The sequence below is a fragment of the Kogia breviceps genome, chromosome 1 (assembly GCF_026419965.1).
Source record: "Kogia breviceps isolate mKogBre1 chromosome 1, mKogBre1 haplotype 1, whole genome shotgun sequence".
In the NCBI taxonomy this organism is placed as follows: domain Eukaryota; kingdom Metazoa; phylum Chordata; class Mammalia; order Artiodactyla; family Physeteridae; genus Kogia; species Kogia breviceps.
This window is the reverse complement of record NC_081310.1, coordinates 123,466,058-123,489,188: the sequence shown is the minus strand read 5'-3', so window position 1 is coordinate 123,489,188 and position 23,131 is coordinate 123,466,058. Positions and strand designations below refer to the sequence as shown.

The window sequence follows — 23,131 nt, the reverse complement described above, 5'->3', positions numbered from 1 at the left end:
GACTCCATCTCAAATGAGATGCACTTAGAAAACCCCATGCAGTGCCCGGCACCAGGACCAGACCAGACATGCAGTTGCCCTGGGCAGGTAACAATTTGTCACCCCTTTAAACATGCTTTGAATATTCATTCAATATGTACTTGGTAGAGATGGGGGAAACTGGTTTTCTATTAGTAAAAATCATGAACCTTTATGTCAGCTGTCTGTTTCCTTCTCCAAAAGCAAAACTCTCACAAGAGTAAGGTAGAGCTTAAAGATGATTGAACTAAGAGACAGGTGGAGGTAGGGGTCCTCATAGCATTTCTGTCAAACACTCCCAGTAGACAGTCTCTTTTCCCAGGCCTCATGAGTAGGCTTCTCAGCTGCTGGGTCTCCCCTCTCTTTTCCCTCCTCAGAGCATCCTACCCTTTTGGCCCTTCCCAGATCTCAGGCCCTACAGCCTCCAGTCTCTGACCGGGCTGTTTAGCACTGTCCTAACCACATATTCCAAGCTTACACAAATCACCCTTTACTAAATCCCAACTTTGAGAGTATTAAATGACCATCATATCAAGGGAGATGTTTTAGTTTGTACTCATCAAAATAGATGTCTTTCAAGGGGACTGCCCTGGCAGGCCAGTGGTTAAGACTTCGCCTTCCAGTGCACGGGGTGCTTCCAATGCAGGGGTTATGGGTTCGATCCCTGGTCAGGGAGCTAAGATCCCACACGCCTCGTGGCCAAAAAACCAAAATATAAAACAGAAGCAATACTGTAACAAATTCGATAAAGAATTTTTAAAAGTGGTCCACATCAAAAAAAAAATCTTTAAAAAAAATTAAAAATGTCTTTCAAATCACAATGGCCAGGAGAATGTGACTGTCAGCTGGCGAGGCATGCTTGCAACCTTAGGAACATGAGGCAAATGGGATTATAGTAGGGAAAGGATGGTTTCTCAGTTACCTCAGGTTGTGGTAAATTTATCAGAAGAGGAATAATCGATTTGGACCATTGCATATAACATGCTGAATAAAGTCAGAATGTATTTGAAAAAATAAATGTCTTTAAGTTATCAAGATTCTCCCTTCCTTCAAGATGGTTTCCTGTCACAATTTTCAAATTCCAAATAACAGACTTATTCAGTGTGCTGAATGGAAGTAGGACCAATTTCCATTCCTTAGGCTGGTAACCTAATGAATGGCATGTGAAAACCCACGTTAGGGCTTCCCTGGTGGCGCAGTGGTTGAGAGTCCGCCTGCCGATGCAGGGGACACGGGTTCGCGCCCCGGTCCGCGAAGATCCCACGTGCTGAGGAGCGTCTGGGCCCGTGAGCCATGGCCGCTGAGCCTGCGCGTCCGGAGCCTGTGCTCCGCAATGGGAGAGGCCACAGCAGTGAGAGGCCCGCGTACCGCAAAAAAAAAAAAAAGCACATTAACTGGTCCTGACCTATTACCAATTATTCCAATGATATTTGGTGCTCCTTGTAAATTAGTACCCAGGCAAATGTTTAAACACTGGGGGGACCAAACGCCACCTGTGTGAAGAGAGTTTCCTTCCAGTCTTTCCTTGAACTGGGTTAGGATTCACATCCTTGTCTTATTGCCTCTATAGTATTTCATAAAGAAACTACTCAGATCATCATGGGGAGAAAAGAGCCATTCTGTCACCCTTTTCATAATAGTCTGAACTAGTCTCAGGCAGCTGCTCTGTGAAAAGGGAAATCCTGAAGAAGTAGCCAAGTGAAGGAGCATTGATTTCAGTCTGCATTAAGAGGCCTGAGGGAAATTTGCTGGACCTGTGATACCTGGGCAGAACAATATATCATAAGCCTCATTAATGGCTTCAAACTGAGGAAAGATAAAAATCTAATCATTTCATCCCTGCTCCTTCAGCTTGGAGTCTGTCACCTCGGGAGAAACGTCCTATGGGGGGAAACACATTACAACAGTAACATTATTTACCTCCTGCTGCAGGCCAGGTGCTCCGCCAGGTTATTCATGTGTGCTGTCTCAATCCATCCAACAAGGTTTTATTTGGTGTGTTACTCCCATTTTACAGATGAGAAAACAAATGAAAAAAATAACATCTCATGTTGTTATTCTCAACATCTCATGACTGTTCAGAGAGGAATCCTATTTAACCTACAGGTCTGCAAAGCTGTTTCTTCAGAGGTTTAGGTAAAACAGCACCCAAGATTAGCACTTTACCCCCTCTCACCCACCTGGGTGTTTGAAGGCTCACAGATCATGCTCTGGTTTTCAGAGCTCACTGGTCTCCTATCACCTTTATGCCCAGAGCTTCCTCCTATTCCATATCTATCCTCGTTTGCCTTCTCCTGAGTCAGAGTCACCTCCTATCCTTTTTATTTTCCTCCTTCATCTCCTAATGTAATTCTAGAATTGTGGAACTTTCCCATTGGAAGAAACCATGGAGACTTTTCTGGAGAGGAAAGCCTAGATGGCTTGTCTGAGATCACAAACCCACTGTCTGTGGGAGGCAGCACCTAAGTCTGCATGTCGCCCTGTTTAGTGCTCTTTCCACTCTCTGGTTTGGCTCTCAGGAGCACAGATAGTCTATAAGCAAAGCCTAGTGGAAGAGCCAAGACTAGCACCCAGGCCTCCTCCCTAACTGCAGGTCCTGTGCCTTCTCTAACAAGGTGCATTCATTTTAGCTACGTCCTGCATCTTGATAATAACCCTTCCTGTGCCAGTGCAGTACTGGGCTCAAAGCACGTGAGGCTTCTTTCCCCCATTTCACTTGTAAGAAAACTAGACTCTGAAAGGAACCATTAGTAGTTACCATTACTGAGAACTACTAAAGCATTTGTCATAGTAACATCACGGATGTGTAAAACGTGTAAAGATAGGTACGATCTCCATTTTATAGGAAAAAGAAATTGGTTCAGGATGGTTAAATGACATATTGGGTTATATGTTAGATTATATAGCTAGGATGTGGCAGACCCAGGTTTGAACTGGAGACTCTGTACCACCAAATTTCTGCTCTTTGTATAGTGCACGCTGCCAAGGTCATATGACAAGCAAATGATGGTGGTGTGAGAACAGCCTAGGGTTTCAACATCTAATCCAGTATTCTGTCCTTTAGACTGTGCAAGACATTCTGGAAAAAGATTGATATGCATGCAGATACATACATATACACAAACACACAGCTTTAAACACCCTCTAGTATAAATATAATAATTTCATCCAAAGGATAATGTAATTTTAAATTTCATGGTTAGTTTTGAAGCGGCAGAGTTTTTATTTCAATGTCCTAACCTGAACTATGAGCACATGTGCTCTCATTAGAAGAACAGAGTGCCATTCTGAATTTCAGACCCTGTGAGAGATGATGGATGAAGAAGACCTCATCCTGTTAAAAAGAGTTGTCAACATTTTGGTTTTTGTTTCAAGGTACAAATGGGGCTCCCAGTCGGTTTAGGCTTTATACAGAATTGCAGCTCCAGTTTAACTCCCTGAGAGTCTTGATTTATTATAGGGAGATGCTGACAGACATTTTAGACTTGCAAAATGACTACCAATCACAGTTCAGGCTAAATTGGTTCTAAATTCGTTCTGCTGATGTAGACATTTGGAGATTGAGGAGGAGGGACGGGTGATGCTGTCCTTATTGAATTCCTGCTGTGCTACAGATAAGAAGCTGTGTTCCTCACCCTAAGCCGATGGTGTGTCCCTCCCTGGTTCTGCCTATTAGCTGAACACACACTGCTAAGCATGGTAGAAAGCCTCACCTCAAGCTCTAAGAACCCACTCCCTGAAGCACTGGTTCACTTGGCATTCCCCCTTGGTTTTTTCACAATGCCTGCCCTTCAAGACAAGGGGCGTGTCAGACCCACTGTGAGCTGCCCAGATCAGCCGCCTCCGAGGCCCTTCACACAGTGGGACTGCAGCTCTCACATGACACTCCACCCCTTTCACCAAGCTTGGCTCAGGAAGAAAAGATGACTTACCAAGTGACTTCACACCATTACATTAGCTGCTTTTTATATTCTTCTAGAAGATGAAAGAAACTGGCCCGCCTCCCTTTTTCTTTCTGGTGGTGAGTCTAACTCCCCCAGGTTAGAAAAGAGCGCCCACAGAAAAAATTTTTTGTAAGACTGGAAATGAGCCAAATGGCTGGGGTGCTGCCTCAGATAATCAGCAGAGGCCCCAGCTGAGCTCCTGACTGGAGGGGCTGCAGGAAATCAGCTTTTTGGGGTGAGCTGTGGCTCGGGAGTTTGGAGATGCTGAGGATGCCAGAAGCCAGCTCATAGTGGGAGAGAATATGGGGTCCTTGTGACTTCTAGGATTTGGCATTGGCCCTTGCTGCTGCCGTTTCCAGTGTGATCTGAGGACGCCAGTATGCTCAGGGTCTAACAGAGGCTAATGAGAGGATGAGCTTAGGTGTTCCCTGGGGTGCCTTCCAACTGCAGTATTCAGATCTATATAAGATGCTTAGTGAGTGGGAAGTGTTGATGAGGGTTAGTGATGAGAAATTTTCTTAAGAGCCTGAGCATGTCATACATTTATTTTTTAGCTTTGTAAATGACTCACTTTTATGACATATGAACAAGTCTTTTATTCACTGAAGAACTTAAAGCATAATAGCAGGTGAAGAAGGATGGAAAGGTTTTCACGTGTTGCTCTGCCAAGCACCCCATCAGGAGAGCCAGGTGTGCGGTGAAGAGGAGCCATGTAGGGCAGGGCAGATAGGCGCATTCCCAGGAGGGCCTTCATCAGCTCAGGCTACATTTCCCTTACTAGGAGAAATGGCCTCAGGTTGCACAGGTACAAAGGTGACCTGGGAGGTTCTCTTGGGCTTTAACACCAAAGTGTGAAATCTGAGGCTGATCCATCACCACTGATGTCCAGCCCAGAGTCTGATCTGGGACCAACGGATGCCTCCAAGTGTTCAGTTTGGGGTTTCTGTTTCATGGGACTCTGGGCCTAAGTGTTTGGTCAGCTAATAGGTTCCCGGTTGGAGAGACACACCTCCAGGCTTGGGTGTACTGAGAGATGTCAGCTCCTCCCTGAATTTAGGGTAAAGCCCCAATTGGGTGCCAGCTCAAGGGCAGACTGTGTGCCCATCAGGCTGACCGGACCCGTGGTGGGCTGTCCTGGAGCTGTGTGCTGTGTACCTGTTCTGTGCTCTGGTGCCCAGCTCAGGACTGCTCCGGGCCTCGACGTGGCTCTGCTGTGTTTAGAAGAGGAGAAAGCAAGTCCACTGCCTTAGAGCTGGGCTGTCAGCCAGCTGCCGGGAAGGCTCTCGGCTGCACCCTGGGCTGGAGTCTCATCTCTACCAGTAAGATTTGGGTAACCTTATCTCTCTGAGCTTCATTCCTCATCCGTAAAATGTAGACTCTATTCTACAGATATTTAGTGTCTGCTGCTAACCAGGGCCTGCCTTAGGTATTGAGGACACAGTGGGATCAATGGGAACAAGACAAACAGGGTCCCACCATCATGGAAACAAACCTCTCTCGGTCTCAGGAGGATCCCAGGAAATTATGTACAATGCTTAGCATTTTGTCTGATCCCTGGTGGATGCTCACTACGTGTTAGCTCTAATGAGTTTTCCTCCAAAGGTGGTAAAAAATCTTTTAAAATTTTCCACCTTGCTCTTTACACATGTATTTCTTTCTGCCTGGAAGGCTCTTCCATGCTCCATTTGTCTCACTAACTCGGGTTCACCCACTTCTCCAGTTAAATGCTCACTTCCTCACGGTAGCACCTGCCTGACCAGATTTACATTCCCCCATTGTGCGTTCTCATGGCAACTGGCACTCTACTTTGAGATAGTATTACCTTGGTAATACTAGATACCATTACCTTGGTAACTACTACTTGTTTAATGTCTGTGTTCCTTGCTAGGATGTAAATCTGGTGTAACAGCATCCATGGCTACCTGAGCCTCAGCACCGGGCTCTGAGATTCTCCGTGAGTGTCTGACCATCCTACTGGCTGACGTGTGTGAAGGGCATGTTCTCCTCCAAATGAGAAAAGTACACCAGACCAGGACAAGGAGAATCTGAGCCATCAGGAGCACTTTCTTCTCTCTTCTAATATGAAGAGGAGGGGCAACCAAGAGATGGCTGAGAAAACCATGCCCTGGCCAGCATCCTCATCTCCCTGGGAACAATCAGGTGAACAATTTACGGTGCAAAGGAAGGCATGTTGGGTTTCCCATTGGTAAGAAGCATTTATCCACCAGCACTGAGGGCACTGCTGAGAACAGGGCAGTCAGAGTCTTCTTTGAGAAGTCAAGTCACACTCTTTTTTTTTTTTTTTGACATGAAATTGTTTTACTGTACCAGAAGTTCACGAATCTGTGGACAGCACACACCAGTGAGGATTCCACATCATTGTGGAGGGCAGATGAGGTGGTGCTCAGGACTTGGACAGAGATAGAGAGAGACAGAGCCCTTGGACCCACTGTTCACACAGCTGCACATTGGGAAGGGTCGGGGGAGAAGGAACAGTCAGGGTCGGGTGTAGCCCAGCTGTGGGTTTTGGAGAAAGATTGCATAGCTCATTAAACCTTGTCCTTTTTTTTTTTTTTTTTTTTTCACTTTGCCCTGGGCAACCAGGGTGCCTGCCCAGCACTTGGACAAGTCAGCACCCCTGCCCTGTTAGGGATTCTGTCTTCCCCGCCCAGTAGGGCCATTTCTGATGGGGAGAGGACCAGGGTGTGGGGAAGGTTGGGGGGATAGAGGGAAGGCCTGCGGAGGGACCACAGGGGGACTGGGAAAGGCCCTGCTACTCACATCCCCCGTTCCCTGGTTAAGTCACACTCTTGTCTGTTCTCTCACAGCCAGGCAGCGTGATTAAAAGAAGAAGTCTTGCCTCTTGTAACTATAGAGAGAAGAAGGTTGAGAAAATGAAATCCAAGGCCACATGACGGGAATGACGTCAGCATCAGAGATGTAACTGTGTTGACTCTTACTCTGTCACCCAGTATGAAAGAAGCCCCCCACCCTGACCTAAGTACCTTGAGAAAGAGACAGTCATTTACATGTAACTCACTGGAAATGTTAATGTTCTTGTCCTTTGGTGCACTGTGGGATTTAACAAAGCAGCCATGTGACCTGACCCCAGTGGTTTGCTTTTGGCCAGACTCCAAATCCTCGGGGCAGTGCTGGACTTCCCATGTGCCCAGTGCAGGGAAAGGTGTGGCAGTCCTCTGTGCCAGGCCTTTCCAAACTTTGCCCATGCTGCTCTCTAAATCAGAGGTCCCTTCCTTCAATATAAATTTGGAAGACTGTCTATCATCTATCTATCTATCTATCTACCTACCTATCTACCTGTCAAACTTCCATTCATTCTTTAAGACTAAGACAAAATATTTTGTCTCTGACCACCTTCCTTCCCCCAAGTTGGAGTTCAGTGCTTTTATTCCTGAACTTTATAATGACGTAGTGAAATTATTTATAGATTTCCTCCTCAGTAAATTGACAATAGAAACCAAATCTTGTTTGTCTTTGTATCCCCTTCAACTAGTATGGTGCCTAGCACATTGTAGGTACAGAATGAATGAAAAGCAGAAAGCCAGGCATTGGCAAACCTCATCCCAGGGCCAGTGGGTCAGCCAGAAAGCCTAAGGACAAGTGTATGTGCCAGAAACTGCTAGTGGGTACTTCTGTGGACAGACTGTGAAAACAATAAGTTGTAGAAGGCTTGTGGGAAAGTAAACAGCATGAGGAAGTTTCAATAGAACTTTGGGTACATGATTTGAGGGTATAATGGGTATGATGACGTTATAGCATGAAAATCTTATGTTCATTCTACGGATGAGAGAACTGAGGTTTTGTTAAATGTTTTACAAAAACACACACAGTTAGTAAACAAAAAATCTGGTTTAGAATCCAGATCTGATTTCAGAGTTTGTGTTCTTAGATACTATGCAAAAACTCAACCAAGTCTACAACCACGACCTGGACCTAGTGTCCTTGAGGTCTTCAGGGAACATTCTCCCAGCTTGTTAAGTGACTCCAGAATGTCACTAACCCTGACTAGGCCTATTTCGGTTTCCTCTTCGGTAAAATGAGGAGCATTGAGCCAGGTGACTGTTAAGGCCAATTTTAGTCTCTGAGATTTTATGATTATCTGTGGAATACAAATGGACTTCCTAACCTGGAAATCAGCATGGTCAAAATGTAAGTGCAGGGCTTCCCTGGTGGCGTAGTGGTTGAGAATCTGCCTGCCAATGCAGGGGACACGGGTTCGAGCCCTGGTCTGAGAAGATCCCACATGCCGCGGAGCAACTAGGCCCGTGAGCCACAACTGCTGAGCCTGCGCGTCTGGAGCCTGTGCTCCTCAACAAGAGAGGCTGCGACAGTGAGAGGCCCGCGCACCGTGATGAAGAGTAGCCCCTGCTCGCCGCAACTAGAGAAAGCCCTCGCACAGAAACGAAGACCCAACACAGCCAAAAATAAATAAATTAAATTAAATTTAAAAAAAAAAAACACAAAAAAATGTAAGTGCACTCATTTATTGGTCCTGAAAGACTTTCACAGTTTGCAGTCGTGACTCCAAAACACAACAAAGGCTATGACATATTACCTTAAGTATTATCTTAAAGGTTTAGTTATTCTTCCCGAGTGGGCATTTAAAATATGCCCAGGCACTAAAGTATGACTCTTGAATTCACAGAAAGCATCCATTTACATGAATAGTCATACTTAAGTCACAGCAAAGTTTTCACACACTCTCCACGGCTTAGGGCCTTTATTCTACCTGTAATTCTGTATCATACTGAGAGAAAGTTCAGCATCGCACTACCCGGACCTGAGGCACCTCACCCCATCACACAAGTCTCCACCAGACATACGTGCACTTCTCTGCCTTCAGGCTGAATTTTAGGGTAGAGCGCCTCTGAAAATGTCTGTGTGGTTCAGAATGAACTCTGAAACGAAAAGTTCCCACCCAAACCACTGAATAACATTGTGTTGTTGTTTTCATCAAATCTATGCCGTCACTCCTTTGATTTGGCTTTCATTTGGAATGATCTGTCTGATGCCATTTTTCTGAAACATTCAGAACAAGATACAATCTCATTATGGTCAGCTACATAGAGTGGACCTTTCAGAGCATAAAGAAACATCTGTCCTCCATCTGTGGTGTCTAAAAAATAGGACTTTCGATAGAGTACATTGTAGGACTTGAATGCTTTTAAAGGGCAAGAAATCCATTTTTGACTAAATTCTCCATAAATATGTCTAACAGAATATTTTCATCTTACATACGGTTTTTCAAAGAGCATTTCAAAGGCCACTAGTGCAGAGCTTTTAATAAGAACATAATCTTTAGGTTCAACCAGACCTGGTTCAAATACTTGTTCTGTCTTGTGGTAGCTGTGTGATCTTGGAAAGTGACTTGATCTTGATAATTTTAGGTTTTCTCAGGGATGTAAAATAGAATAATTGTACCTGTCCTAGGAGATAATGTTTTCAAAGAGAATGACACTTAGCAGAGCACTAAATAAACGTCAGCTGTTGTTCCTGCTTCACTGTTGCTGTTGTTAATACTTGAGGCAGAGTGGCCTGATTCCTCGTGCAGCTGAAAGAACACAGGATTTGGAATTAGAAGACCTGAGTTTGCACCCCATTGCTGCCACTTACTAGTTGGGTGACCTTGGGGAAATCACTGAATCCTTCTCAACTCAGCTTCCTCATCCCTAAAACAAGGAAAATAAAAACTAACTTACCATTAACATATGTGAGGTGCAAATGAGGTAATATATGTGAAATTTCTGTGCCAACTGCCAAACTCTGTATGCATGAGTTATTTTGTCATTGTTAATATTATGGACTCAATGTAAGTGTCCCCCCCAGAATGCAGTTGTTGAAACCCTAACCCCCAATGTGATGATGTCAGGAGGTGGGGCCTTGGGCAGTAATTAGGCTTAGATGAGGTCATGAGGGTGGAGCCTCCACAATGGGATTAGTGTCCTTATAAGATCAGAGAGTGTGGAGCTCTCTTTCCCTCTCCCCATCTTAATTCAGCTATCTACAAGCCAGGAAGAGGACCCTCACTGAGAACTGAATTGGCGACATGTTGACCTTGGACTTCTGGCCTCTGGTACTGTAAGAAATAAATGTCTGCTGTTTAAGCCACCCAGTCTGTGACATTTTGTTATTAGCAGCACCATCACCAGAACTGAAGAACAGATCTTTTTTTTTTTTTTTTTTTCAGGAATTTTCACTTACAGAAATCTTGGTTATGTGCTCAAGTGATGATAATTGATTTCCACTTAGCCTCTGAAGTGAGGATTCTGGGGATGGAGTAAGGCAGCACCGAGGGTAGACTGTCTGTCTTCCCCAACAAAACGTCACCATTATTGGGTGCTTTTCTTAGAGCTGACCTCTGTGAACATTTAAAGTCCACAGGTCTGAAGAGGTACTGAGACAGAGAAGGGTTGTTGACTATGGTCTCTTCCTATTGCATGTTGTTTTGATGTTATAATTGTTAGGTTTCTCAGATCTCACCTCCCAACCCCTCCCTGCATTTATTTTTATTTTATTTTATTTTTATTTATTTTTGGCTGTGTTGGGTCTTTGTTGTTGCACGCGGGCTTTCTCTAGTTGCGGCGAGTGGGGGCTACTCTTCGTTGCGGTGGCTTCTCTTGTTGCAGAGCACAGGCTCTAGGCACGCAGGCTTCAGTAGCTGGGGCACATGGGCTCAGTAGTTGTGACTCACGGGCTCTAGAGCACAGGCTCAGTAGTTGTGGCGCACGGGCTTAGTTGCTCCACGGCATATGGGATCTTCCTAGATCAGGGCTCAAACCCGTGTCCCCTGCATTGGCAGGTGGATTCTTAACCACTGTACCATCAGGGAAGTCCCCCTCCCTGCATTTAAAACAACTGGCAATCCAGCTCCACCCCACCCTCCTGGGTACCTGATCCCTTTGTCCTCCCCCTAGGGTGGAAGTCCTTGGGCTTGGGGCTTTGAAACCTGCCAGACTTAAGTCTGAATCTTGCCTCCCTAACTTTCTAGCTGTGTTACCTTGATCAAGTCACTTAACCTTTCCACACCTCCATTTTCTTATCTGCAACATGGGAGAGAATAGCTGTTTGGGAAAATTCAGTAAGACAGTACATTTAAAATTCCTAGAGCCACGTCTGTCAGCCAGGGTCACTCACCAGCTTCACCCTCCTCCCTTGAGCTCTCGTCTTACCCCCTGCTTGCTTCTTTTACCTGATTATTGACACCTCTCTAGGGCCTTTGGTGAGACTGATCACCAAGAGTCAGTAGCTATTGTGCACCTGTAAGAAAGTGTCCTTGGGGAAACACTAATCAATACTGTATCTCAGTAAAAACAATAGACTCAGTTGAATATATTTGCTGATTGAATGTTTGAAAGAGAGAGTGTGTAAGCTTGGATATTCACAACATCTCTGGTGGATACACACACACAAAAATGATAACACTGTATACCCTTTTCTCTGCATATCTTTTTGTATTTTCTTTTAATTTTGCATCATGTACATGTAATACCTATTTAAAATTACTTTAAAAATGTCAGTGATGTTGGAATACGTTCTTGGCTTAGATACTCTAGAAAGAGTCCTCCAATGCCTTGAATGTTAGTATAGACTCCAAAACTTTCTAATATATGGACAGGGGAAATTGTGGTTCTTGAAGCTGAAAACCACTGTCTAATAATAGCCTGTTAAATGCTAGGAGAGTCTAATCCTGCGGCCTCTTTCCCTTAGAACATCTGTAACCTCTCTCCTCAAGATTTGTGAAGTAACCATTTGTCACCAATAATAGTAGTAATGTTTATTGAGTCCTTACTCTGTCAAGCACTGTTCTGCGTACATTTCACACACTACCTCACAACAATCTTGTTAATCTGTGTTAATTTGCACAACAGTCTTGTGAATTGAGTTATTGTTATTCATATTTTACAAAGTAGAAAGTTGAGTATCAGAGAGTTTGCTAACTAGCAAGTGACAGAGCTGAGATTCAGACCCTTTAGAGGTTTTTTAATGTTTCCTTCTTATTATTATTTACTGGATAAATTTGATAGATAGCATTTTGTAAATTTAAGGTAATATTTATTTATCACATTACATATAGTACAGTATTACTGTCTATATTCATTAACTGTACATTAGATCTTTATGGCAAATTCACTGCTCATTACAAGTCTGTACCTTGAAACACCATCAATCTTATCCCCCCACCCCCGATCCTCTAACGACTATTTTATTTTGTTTTATGTTTGTTTGTATAGGTCAAACTTGTTGTAGGTTTATGATAAGGGGCATTGGACTCTTATAATGATTAAATTAATTAATACATTCAAAGTGCTTAGAACAGGATTCCTTGTAATATTCCTCCTCATCAAGTGCCAACATTAACATTCTGGAGTCAGGGAGGAATTCTATAAGTTAGAAACATGAACAAGTCAGCAAAAGTACATGAAGTCATTTTTATAAACTGAAATATAAGTTAAAGTCCCATTTATTCTGTGAGTTCTATGTTATTCAGGATAGTTTTCCCTTTGTTTTTATTTCCTATGTATGCCATTGCCTAGAAGATCTCCTGCCATAAATTTTAAGTTATTTGTGCCCCCTTCCAGCACTTTTATGCTTTTTCATCACAGAGATTTTTAACATAAAATCAGAGAAAGGCAGTATTTCTAAATGGAGCCATTAGGATGACCACCCACACCAGCAGAAGCTTTGTGATTGGATCTCCCTTCGTGGTTTTGATTGGGGTGTGTTCCTACCCGTGGGAGGTAAGAACACGTGAAGCAGGAGACTTGCAGGGCAATTTGCTGTTCCAAGTGGCTAAGGCATAAAGACACTTTGAGATCCTGTTTTCAACATGTACAGGAGTAGCAACCACATAACTGCCTGCTCTATAATGCAAAGGAACAAGTAATATCTGAGCCTGACTGACAAAATACACCACGTTTCTACAGTCAAATGCCAGGCTCATAAAAATATAAAGCAAGAGAGGAAAATCCCTCCATTTTGCCACCAGAACCACCCTGTCCAGTATGATAGCCACCAGCCACATGTGGCCACTAAGCTCTTGAAATGGGGCTACTTTGAATTGAAATGTTCTGTAGGTATAAAATATATGCTGGATTTCAAAAAATTTGTGAAAAACAATAAAACATACCAATAGTTTTATACTGATTACATGTTGAAAGGATATAATTTGAGTGTTTAGGGTTAAATAATGTAATTAAAATCAACTTCATTGCTTTCTTTTTATTTTTTAAAACGTGGATACTAGAAAACTTAAAATTACCTGTGTGGCTCACATTACATTTCTACTCAGTAGAACTGCTCTAGACAGAAGTCTGAACTTTACGCTGACCTGACCCTTAAGTCTCCAGTACCTTAGTACCTTAGAACTATATAAAGTGACTAAATTCAAATCTAGAAACAAGTAAATTTATTGTGCACATATTAAGAATACAAAGATTAACAATACAGAGTTCTTGTCCTTAAGATAAAGAAAGTAAGGTTCAGGGCTTCCCTGGTGGCGCAGTGGTTGAGAATCCGCCTGCCGATGCAGGAGACACGGGTTCGTGCCCTGGTCCGGGAAGATCCCACATGCCGCGGAGCAACTAAGCCCGTGAGCCATGGCCGCTGGGTCTGCGCGTCTGGAGCCTGTGCTCCGCAACGGGAGAGGCCACAACAGTGAGAGGCCCGGATAACGCAAAAAAAAAAAAAAAAAAAAGAAAGTAAGGTTCACTGGGTCCTACTTGAGCCAGGCCCTGGGCATTCTTGCAAGCTAGATATAATTTCCACTGCACAACTCAACTCTAGCTTCACAGTCTGCTCTGTTTGGAGGCCCAGAAAGCTTCTCCAAACTGATACATGCCCAGGTATTCTCTTCCCCATGATCTTGTCAACACCCTTAGTCACAAATACCCTCTTTCCAACTCTAGCCTATGTGTCAGTCCACTCAAGCTGCTATAACAAAACACCATAGGCTGGGTGGCCACACTGGACTTCTTGCTATCCCTCAACAACAGCAGGTAATCTCCTTTTCAAGGCCTCCACCTAAATGCTCCGATATCAACGTGGCTCATTCTCACTCCTCCTTCAAGCCTTTCCTCAGCTGCTTCCTCTCCAGTGAGCACTTCTTTGACCCACATACATTAAACTGGTAATTACCCATCCCAGATACTCCCTTCCCCTGCTTTATTAGAACCCTTATCACCAGCTAACATATGCCTCCTACTCTATTATTCTTTATCTCCCCACAATAGATTCTAAACTCCACAAAGGCGGGGACCCTATTTTGTTCACTTCTGTCTTCACAGTTCTTAGAACAGTACCTGCCACAGATGTTCAATAAGTATTCAGTATTTGCTAATGACTGAATGAAATTCTCAGAGCAGGATAAGGAGGCACAGAGAAGCTCAGTTTTTGTTTTTGTTTTTAACATCTTTATTGGCGGATAATTGCTTTACAATGGTGTGTTAGTTTCTGCTTTACAACAAAGTGAATCAGTTAAACATATACATATGTTCCCATATCTCTTCCCTCTTGCGTCTCCCTCCCTCCCATCCTCCCTATCCCACCCCTCTAGGTGGTCACAAACCACCTAGCTGATCTCCCTGTGCTATGCGGCTGCTTCCCACTAGCTATCTATTTTACATTTGGTAGTTTATATATGTCCATGACACTCTCTCACTTCATTCCAGCTTACCCTTCCCCCTCCCCATGTCCTCAAGTCCATGCTCTAGTAGGTCTGTGTTTTATTCCCGTCCTACCCCTAGGCTCTTCATGACATTTTCTTTTCTTAGATTCCATATATATGTGTTAGCATACAAATCTAGAAATAATAAAAGCTGGAGAGGGTGTGGAGAAAAGGAACACTCTTGCACTGTTGGTGGGAATGTAAATTGATACAGCCACTATGGAGAACAGTATGGAGGTTCCTTAAAAAACTACAAATAGAACTACCATACGACCCAGCAATCCCACTACTGGGCATATACCCTGAGCAAACCATCATTCAAAAAGAGTCACGTACCAAAATGTTCATGGCAGCTCTATTTACAATAGCCAGGACATGGAAGCAACCTAAGTGTCCATCGACAGATGAATGGATAAAGAAGATGTGGCACATATATACAATGGAATATTACTCAGCCATAAAAAGAAACGAAATTGAGTTATTTGTAGTGAGGTGGATGGACCTGGAGTCTGTCATACAGAGTGAAGTAAGTCAGGAGAAGCTCAGTTTTAACCTAAGGTCACAGGACTAGTCTGTGCCAGGGTCAGAACGAGAACTCAGCCAGCACTCATTTCACCCTCTCAATCTGGTTCAGCAACTGAAAGGGGGCTCCCCATCGAACCGCAAGAGCTGTCCGGCTGTGCTGTGCTGCAGGGGAAGCACACACCAAGGTTCAAATGCAAATCCTGCTGGAAGGACTGAGCTGAAACAGAACCAAGTCTTTTGGCAGCACTGTTGACAGTCTCTGAGATTAAGGAAAGTCATTTGAAGGCATATGCTGAAGCTTTCCAGTTTCAAGACTGGCTTTAACTGCTTTTCTTTCAGCTGTAGCTTTCTGGGATGATGAATGTACCATATGTCTGTATCTCCAGGTTCCCATACAAATTAGGAAACTAAAAATGCCCGATGATTAAAACAGATTTCTGCTTGTTTCCATGGGAAATCAACTGCTGTGAACCCTTAGCAAACGGGAGGGAGACTGTTCAGCTCGAGGTGCTGTCTGGGAGTGGCTGCACCCTGCCTAGGCTCCAGTCCAGTCTGTTCACAGTTTTGGACAGGTGAGATGCTGTCCTAGGCCACTTGCCCTGCTTGTGGCCAAGTGCCCCCATGAAGATCAGTGTGTCTTGTCTGACTCCTTTGAGCGTCTGCCACCAGTGGACTGGGCGCTCTACTCCAGGCCCTCCAGTGTTAGATCCTGAGACAGCCATGCTAGGTAGGGCCCCTTCCTAATGACAAATAGACACTGAACAGTGCCGAAACCCCAGCCTCATCCTCCCGCTGTGGTTTCAGCATGTCTTCTGGTGGACAGAGGAATGCACCCTCAAGGATTCTTGCTTGCAGACTCACTGCTGGCTACTCACAAGTAGGCAGAGTTAATTTGGGGAAGAGGGGGGAGTGTTCTAAACACGAGAAGGGGGCCCTGGGCAGCTGCACCAAGGATGTCTCTAGGAGGCTGTGATGGTTGCTTGAGGCCACCTGTCCCAGAATTAGCACCAATTTGCCTAAAAGAGAGAATGCTGAGAGAAAAGGCTGCAAAAAGATTTCAGTGTTGCTTGCCACTGGCAATCGTTGACTTATCTGGGGAAAACTGGCTCAGGTGCTTACTCTAGCCTAAGTTGAGGATTGATTAAACCACCTCCACTCTCCTCCAACCCCCAGGCAAGTTGAGGGTGAAAAGATAACCTGCTTTCCTAAACCACAGTGTAACTCAGGCTGCCAGGGTGAGGCCCAAAGCTGGAAACTTGGCAGTAAAGTTGAGTGTAGAGTTTAAATTTGGATCCAGACGGCTTACTAACTCACTAGCTGGGAGACCTCAGGGAGCTCAGAGGCATAGTTTGAGTGTCTAAAGTGGAGATGACGATACCTCCTCCTCAGCGAGGTTACCAGGATGAAATAAGCTAACTTAAGTAAAAGCACTCATCCTGAGCCTGGTAGGCAATAGGTGCTCAGTGCCTGTGGCTTCTCTTTTTCTTTCCCTTTGTTGCTATATTTTACTGGCAAAATTGGAAACAGATAGCTTGTTGAACAATAAATAGGCAAGGCCTTCCCTCCTCCCATAACTATTACTACCAGCACTAGCAGCTCGATTCTTCTCAGAATTACTACTGGGGATGCAGACAGTACAGAGAATTCCAAATCTTTGTACATAACACCCCTATTTACTTGTAACTCATCAGCCAGGCTTGGTTGTCTTGCCTAGGTGAAATGTTTCTCAGAGACGCTAAGTGGAAAAGGACACTTACGTTGTCTTCTGCCAACATAAACCATTGGTAGGACCTTGTGGAAGTAAGACCATAGGTCACAATGCATTCCAAATGCCTTGCCCTAGGCTAGTCAAAATATTTTGACTCCTCTTGTCTTTAAATGACTCACAGGCATGATTCTTTACCATGAGGCCATCCTAACAGGTTCCATGTAAGCCAGATTAGAGGAAGAAGAGTTATCATTTTGTGGTCCTGGGGAGGCTTTTAGTAAATCAGTCTTTCCATTACACCTATGATGTACAAAATCATGCTCTGGTAAGTTGATCTATTTCCGTAGATTTCCAGTAATAGCTTCTCAGTACTGTGGGCTCTCTTTCTACCCCAACCCAGTTCTGACACTGACCACCCAGAGTTGGTACAGGCTCCACAGGTTAAGGGCAAAGTTCCCCGCAGGACTGCCCTCACTTCAGATGCCAGCCCATGAGTCTTGGGAGGTCACTAGACCACCCACTCTTCTACCCAACTGGCTACAAATTTGGGGGTTCCATGACTCCCTCCATTTTGAAAATTCACTAGAATGACTCCCTGAGCTCAATGATTACAACTTTATTGGATACAACCAAGAGCAGCCAAATGAGATGCATAGGATGAGGTCTAGGAGAGAACAAAGAGCTTCAGCGTCCTCTCCTCATGGAGTCAGGGCATGTCACCTCCAGGCACATCTATGAGTTCATTAACTGGGAAGCTCCACTGAGTTCCAGTGTCCAGGGTTTTTATTGGGGTTTCATTACATAGACATAATTGATTAAATCATTGGACTCATGATTGAACTCAATCTCCAAGCACCCCCAATCCCAGAGGTCAGGCTGGCCCAAAGTTCCAACACTCTAATTACATAGTTGTTCCTTCTGATGTCCAGCCCTTATCCTGAAACTATCTAGAGGCCCAGATGAGTCGCCTCATTAACTTAACAGAGGCACTTCATCACTCAGGAAATTCCAAAGGTTTCAGAAGCTCTTTACCAGGAATAGACAAATACCAAATATATTCTTTATTATACCACAGTCTTTTATTATTTACAAACCATCAGGGCTTTGAGTTTAAGGTTTTTCCTTTGTGCAGTGGAGACTTACTTAAAGCAAGTTGAAGTTATCATGTATTGAGCAGCTACTATGGCCAGCCATTCATTGTATGTGCTGAGAGCAGTATCTTTGGGCAATAAATTGGGCGATTGCATGGACAGTGGTCTGGCTGAAGCTAACACGGGAAAACTGGGAGAGAGGCAGTGGCCGCTGTGTAGCCACAAAGTGGTGAGAGCTAAACTGGCAGAGCAGGAGTGCAAATGGAACTGGAGGAAAGGGAGGAGTTGAGAGAGATTTTGAAGGAAGCTTTCGACTTATCACTTAAAGTTTTGTCTCCATTATAAGAGGCTACACAATGGACTGAGAAGTTAGAACTACTTGAAGAGTTAAACTATCTTCTAACGATATCCAAGTAATATTGACAAAGTGGGTCCTCTGTGATTAACAGAACTTTGTATTCTAAACATTAAAAATTCAACTGTACACACTGCTATATTTAAAAAGGATAACCAACAAGGACCTACTGTACAGCACAGGGAACTCTTCTCCATGTTATGTGGCAGCCTGGACGGGAGGGGAGTCTGGGAGAGAATAGATACGTGTATATGCATGGCTGAGTTGCTTTGCTGTGCACCTGAAACAATCACAACATTGTTAATCGGCTATACTCAATATAAAATAAAAAGTTAAAAAAAATTCAACTAACATTAAAGGTCTTAATGCTTTACCTCTTGAACCAATTTCAGGACCCCTGTCCTGATCTTTAATGCCATATTCCCATTCATTCTTCTGAACAAAATATGTGCACTCCTCTTGTCTTCAAATGGAAGACTGTTTTTGTTCTAAAATGAATACTGTCAGTTTTTACCGTTCAAACAACTTTCTGAAATTTGTTCACTTCTGAGTTCAAGGTCCTTCCTCTCCTTGTAGATCACAAATTCATGATGTATCCCTGTATAAATCATGTATAAAAGAGAACCTGTAATATTGTTGTGTGAAAAACCAGCTATTTCTTCCTGCATACAGATTTAAGTAAAAAATAAAAGTAATATTTCAAAATTCTCAGTGTGTACTTTCTTTCCACACTAATTATTAAAACAGTGAATCGCTCATATCTGAGGAAGTACTGCAATATGACAGATATTTTAGATAAGAATTTTTCAAAAAAATAATTTAATGGATTTAAATTTGGGGGTGAAGAGAAATGATGATTATTTTAATGTATCATGGGTGCTATGTTACACTGAAATAGAAATGAAATAGTAAAAATTATATATAGTTTACTCAGGCAGTAAGCACTCATTACGCTTACTGTAAAATTTTTTTATTACATATCAAGTTAACAAGTTGACTTTTAAGAAAATTGGCAACTGGCAACTCTTCATGTTTGTCAATATACTTAAAAAAAACTTGACAGAAATACTCCCTCTTTGACATTTTATTAAAATAATTAAGTGAACAAGTAATTTTTGAACATCAGCTATGTGGGAAACAGAAAAAAGAATGTAAAGTGTCAAAAAAGAAGATGTAATTAGCTGTTGAATATTAATGAAAGTTAACATTTATTGAATGTTTACAATGTGTCAGGCACTGTGCTAATCTAATCATCACAGCCACACTATAAATTAAATACTATAACTATCCCCGTTAAACTATGCCTGAAGCTCAGAGAGGTTAAGCAGCTTACCCAAGTTCTCACAGCTATGGAAGATAAAAAGATGGTTCATTACTGTAAGAGTTTACAGAAAAGAAAGTGTTTTTAAAAAAATTTTATGGAGAGAGAATTTGAATAGGACATTTTAAAAGGCTGACGAAATTTGGAGGAGAGTGGAGAGATGAGAAAAGAGAAATGAGAGAAAGCAGACGGTAGTGTGAAGACCTATACAAAATCAAGGTGGTAGTAAAGAGTTACAAAGGCATGTGCCAATGGGATGAGAGTGTCCCCTCAGAGCAAACAACTGCAACACTTCCGAAGGTGATTTGGCCAAAACAATGTTGGGTCCATAGTCATTCAGTTATATTAGTTACAAAAACACACAATGTAGATTAAAATCCAGATAAATCCAAATCCTTTTAGTTAAGGGATTACACTATTTCTGTGCAGCTACTTGAGGTCTCTCACAGAGGTCAGGAGATGGAACCATACTTGTGTTGGGGGAGGTCACTGAGAAGACGTGACCACTGGTTTGACCTGCCAAGCTGGACCCGAGCAGTTGGAGGCACCCCACCCCTCCCCTGTCCTTGGAATATGCGCTCCACATGGTTCCGCCACTCCGAGAAACTGTCCCAAGGATGAAGCCTTGAAATAATAATGTGGTGATGAGACTATCTAGACTGTGTACGTGACTGAACCCAGTTAAGACCCCTATATAAACTCTTAAGATTCCAGCGGGCAGGTGCAGAAATCTACTTGTCCTGCATCTGCACAAGACAAGCCTTGTAAGTAAGTGCTCCCCAAGCCTGTGCTTGGGGAGCACAGGCTCCGGACGCGCAGGCTCAGCGGCCAAGGCTCACGGGCCCCGGACCGAGACTCGAACCCACGTCCCCTGCATTGGAAAGCGGACTCCCAACCATTGCGCCACCAGGGAAGCCCCAACTCACTCCTCTTAAACTTCTAGATTCACTCCAGATTTGAAACTTCTTCCAGTCCTTGACAGAAAGAAAAATACCGACCAATCTCCACAAAAGTCGTTCAGCAAAGACCATGATGACTCCTGCATTTTCTTGTGAAAATGGTGGCAGGGGATGCAGAAGTGGATCTTGTTCTTGCGGCTGAAATTTGTGCCATACCATCTGTCTTCATTAGCCAGACACTGAACAGATCTAACCTTGCAGAGAGTTTTACGTGAAACCTTTCTATCACAAATTTTCAGAAATCATCTTGGAGTTCCAGAGGCTGGCCAACAATCTACAAATGCTGTATATGAAATGATCTCATCATTCTAAGTAGTAGTCAGCCAAGGTTTTTAAAATTCCTTTCCCCTTAAAGCACCTAGAAGTCCCCTATTATTGCCCACCTCCATTCTCCTTGGTAGATTAGCTGGGATAAGCTGCCTGTCTGATTTGAAGAAAAGCACTGTGATGTGATGTGATGTGATTGTTAGCCTAGACAGGGTCACAATGTGTCCATGTAGGGACTGTGGCAACTGTGGGTGATCTGGGGACTGGTAGTAGCACCACTCCTGATCATGAAAAATTAAAGCTTGCCCAAGTAAAGAACTGGTAACTTTAAAAGTATTGTTACTTTTTCTTCCTTCTCTGGATACAGACTGAAAGACAAACACTCAACATTTTGTATTTGTTTTAGATTATTAAAAGATTTTTCAAATGCTTCTTGTATCAGGAGTTTAAGGTGCATCAAAATGGAACATTTCAAGGTGGCTTAACTGGAGTGTCTCCCTGCTCAAAATGAGCTACACAATCTCTCTCTTCTCAGTCAACATGGGCTGATGTTGGACATAATTCATCCTTAACGGTCCTGACATATATTCATTACGGAGAAATGAAGAACAAAACATTATATCTGGGAAGATAATCTACAGATAAAGAAGCAAGGAAATTGATGTTTACTTCCCTTAAGCATTACAGGAAAAAAAATCACATTTTCTAGAAGTTTAAAAAATTCTGATGTTATAAGGCATAAAGGAAGTACAAGAGTAGAGTAAGAGTGTAGGCTTGATTCCATTGTAGGCGCCTTGATTCTATTCCTGGCTCTGCCACCTACTAGCAGCATGACCTTGGGCAAGTCACATTACCTACCTGTGCCCCCAGGTTCCCCATCTGTGAAATGGGGACAGTGATAGTACCTACTTCATAGTGTTGTTACATGGAGTAAATGAAATCATACATGTAAAATGCTTTAGACCCTGCCTGGCAGAGAGCACTCAACAAATGTTAATTTACTACCCTATTTGTGGCGTTTAAATCACTGTAGCAAGTTATCAGACTACCTCTTAAAAATTCCAGACCAGGTTGCTCACAAACCTATTATTGTTATATTCTAAAGTTCCTGAAACACTTTTGATCAGAAAATATTTGTTTCAGAGCAACTGGTCAAAAGCATTATTACAGAACACATAACTTTTGAGTTCTGGTTTAGCCAATGAAATCAACAGTTAATATGAAATGACATCAGGTAAGGTGTAAATAGACTGTTGTAGGGAGTATCTTACAAGCTGAAGAATGTTGTTGACATTCAAGAAATCTGGATGTTTTCAGTTTCTTAAACGTGATCATTGTTGTTTTCATGTTATGGTAAAATCATGCTCCCTTTGGCCACATGAAGCAATTTATCTTACCCAAACTCTAGTCTCTTTTTTTTTTAAATATAAATTTATTTATTTATTTATTTTTGGCTGCGTTGGGTCTTCATAGCTGCGCGCGGGCTTTCCCTAGTTGTGGCGAGCTGGGGCTACTCTTTGTTGCGGTGTGCGGGCTTCTCATTGCGGTGGCCTCTCTTGTGGTGGGGCATGGGCTCTAGGCATGCGAGCTTCAGTAGCTGTGGCTCACGAGCTCTAGAGCGCAGGCTCAGTACTTGTGGCGCACGAGCTTAGTTGCTCCGTGGCATGTGGGATACTCCCAGACCAGGGCTCGAACCCGTGTCCCCTGCATTGGCAGGCAGATTCTTAACCACTGTGCCACCAGGGAAGTCCCAAACTCTAGTCTTTTCCTTTATCTACATTGCTTTTGGAAGAAGTCAGTGCAGTTAACTCAGAAGTATCCACCCCTCCCGCCCTTAGACACATACTTATCCATTCTTTACTGTAAGATGGTACTTCCTTTTCACTGAGGATTAGTTTTTAAATTCCTTTAAAATAAGATAGAAAGTAAGATAGTTCCTAATCATTTTAATCAAATATTATCATGCCGGACAGAAATTCATGGTGCCTTTCTTTGATATCCCATAATCAGAGCACATCACTTCTATCAGCCCTCTACTGAATGTTCCTCAGAAAGAGGGCTGGACAGCTATTAATGTTACAACAGGCCTAGAGAAGCACTCATAGGAGAGTATGTTCACAACACCAGGGAGGGAGAACACCTAAGGACATGAAGTTATTCCACCACTGTCCAATTCATAAGAAGGAAAAAGCCACTTACTGTTAAGGACTGTGAAAAGCCTGAGACTTTATTATTTGCAAGCTAAAAAAATCAGCCTGC

At 43.2% G+C, this 23,131-nt stretch overlaps 1 protein-coding gene across 1 annotated transcript in view; it reads left to right on the top strand.

Moving 5' to 3' along the window:
- LRRC8B (leucine rich repeat containing 8 VRAC subunit B) overlaps positions 1–9,345 on the top strand; it is an 84,895-nt gene extending 75,550 nt beyond the window's left edge. Inside the window, exon 5 of the mRNA XM_067043080.1 lies at positions 6,791–9,345. Within this exon, the coding sequence (XP_066899181.1) occupies positions 6,791–6,877 (87 nt within the window). The 3' untranslated portion in view covers positions 6,878–9,345. The remainder of the gene's footprint in view (positions 1–6,790) is intronic.
- The last annotated feature ends 13,786 nt before the right edge of the window (positions 9,346–23,131 follow it).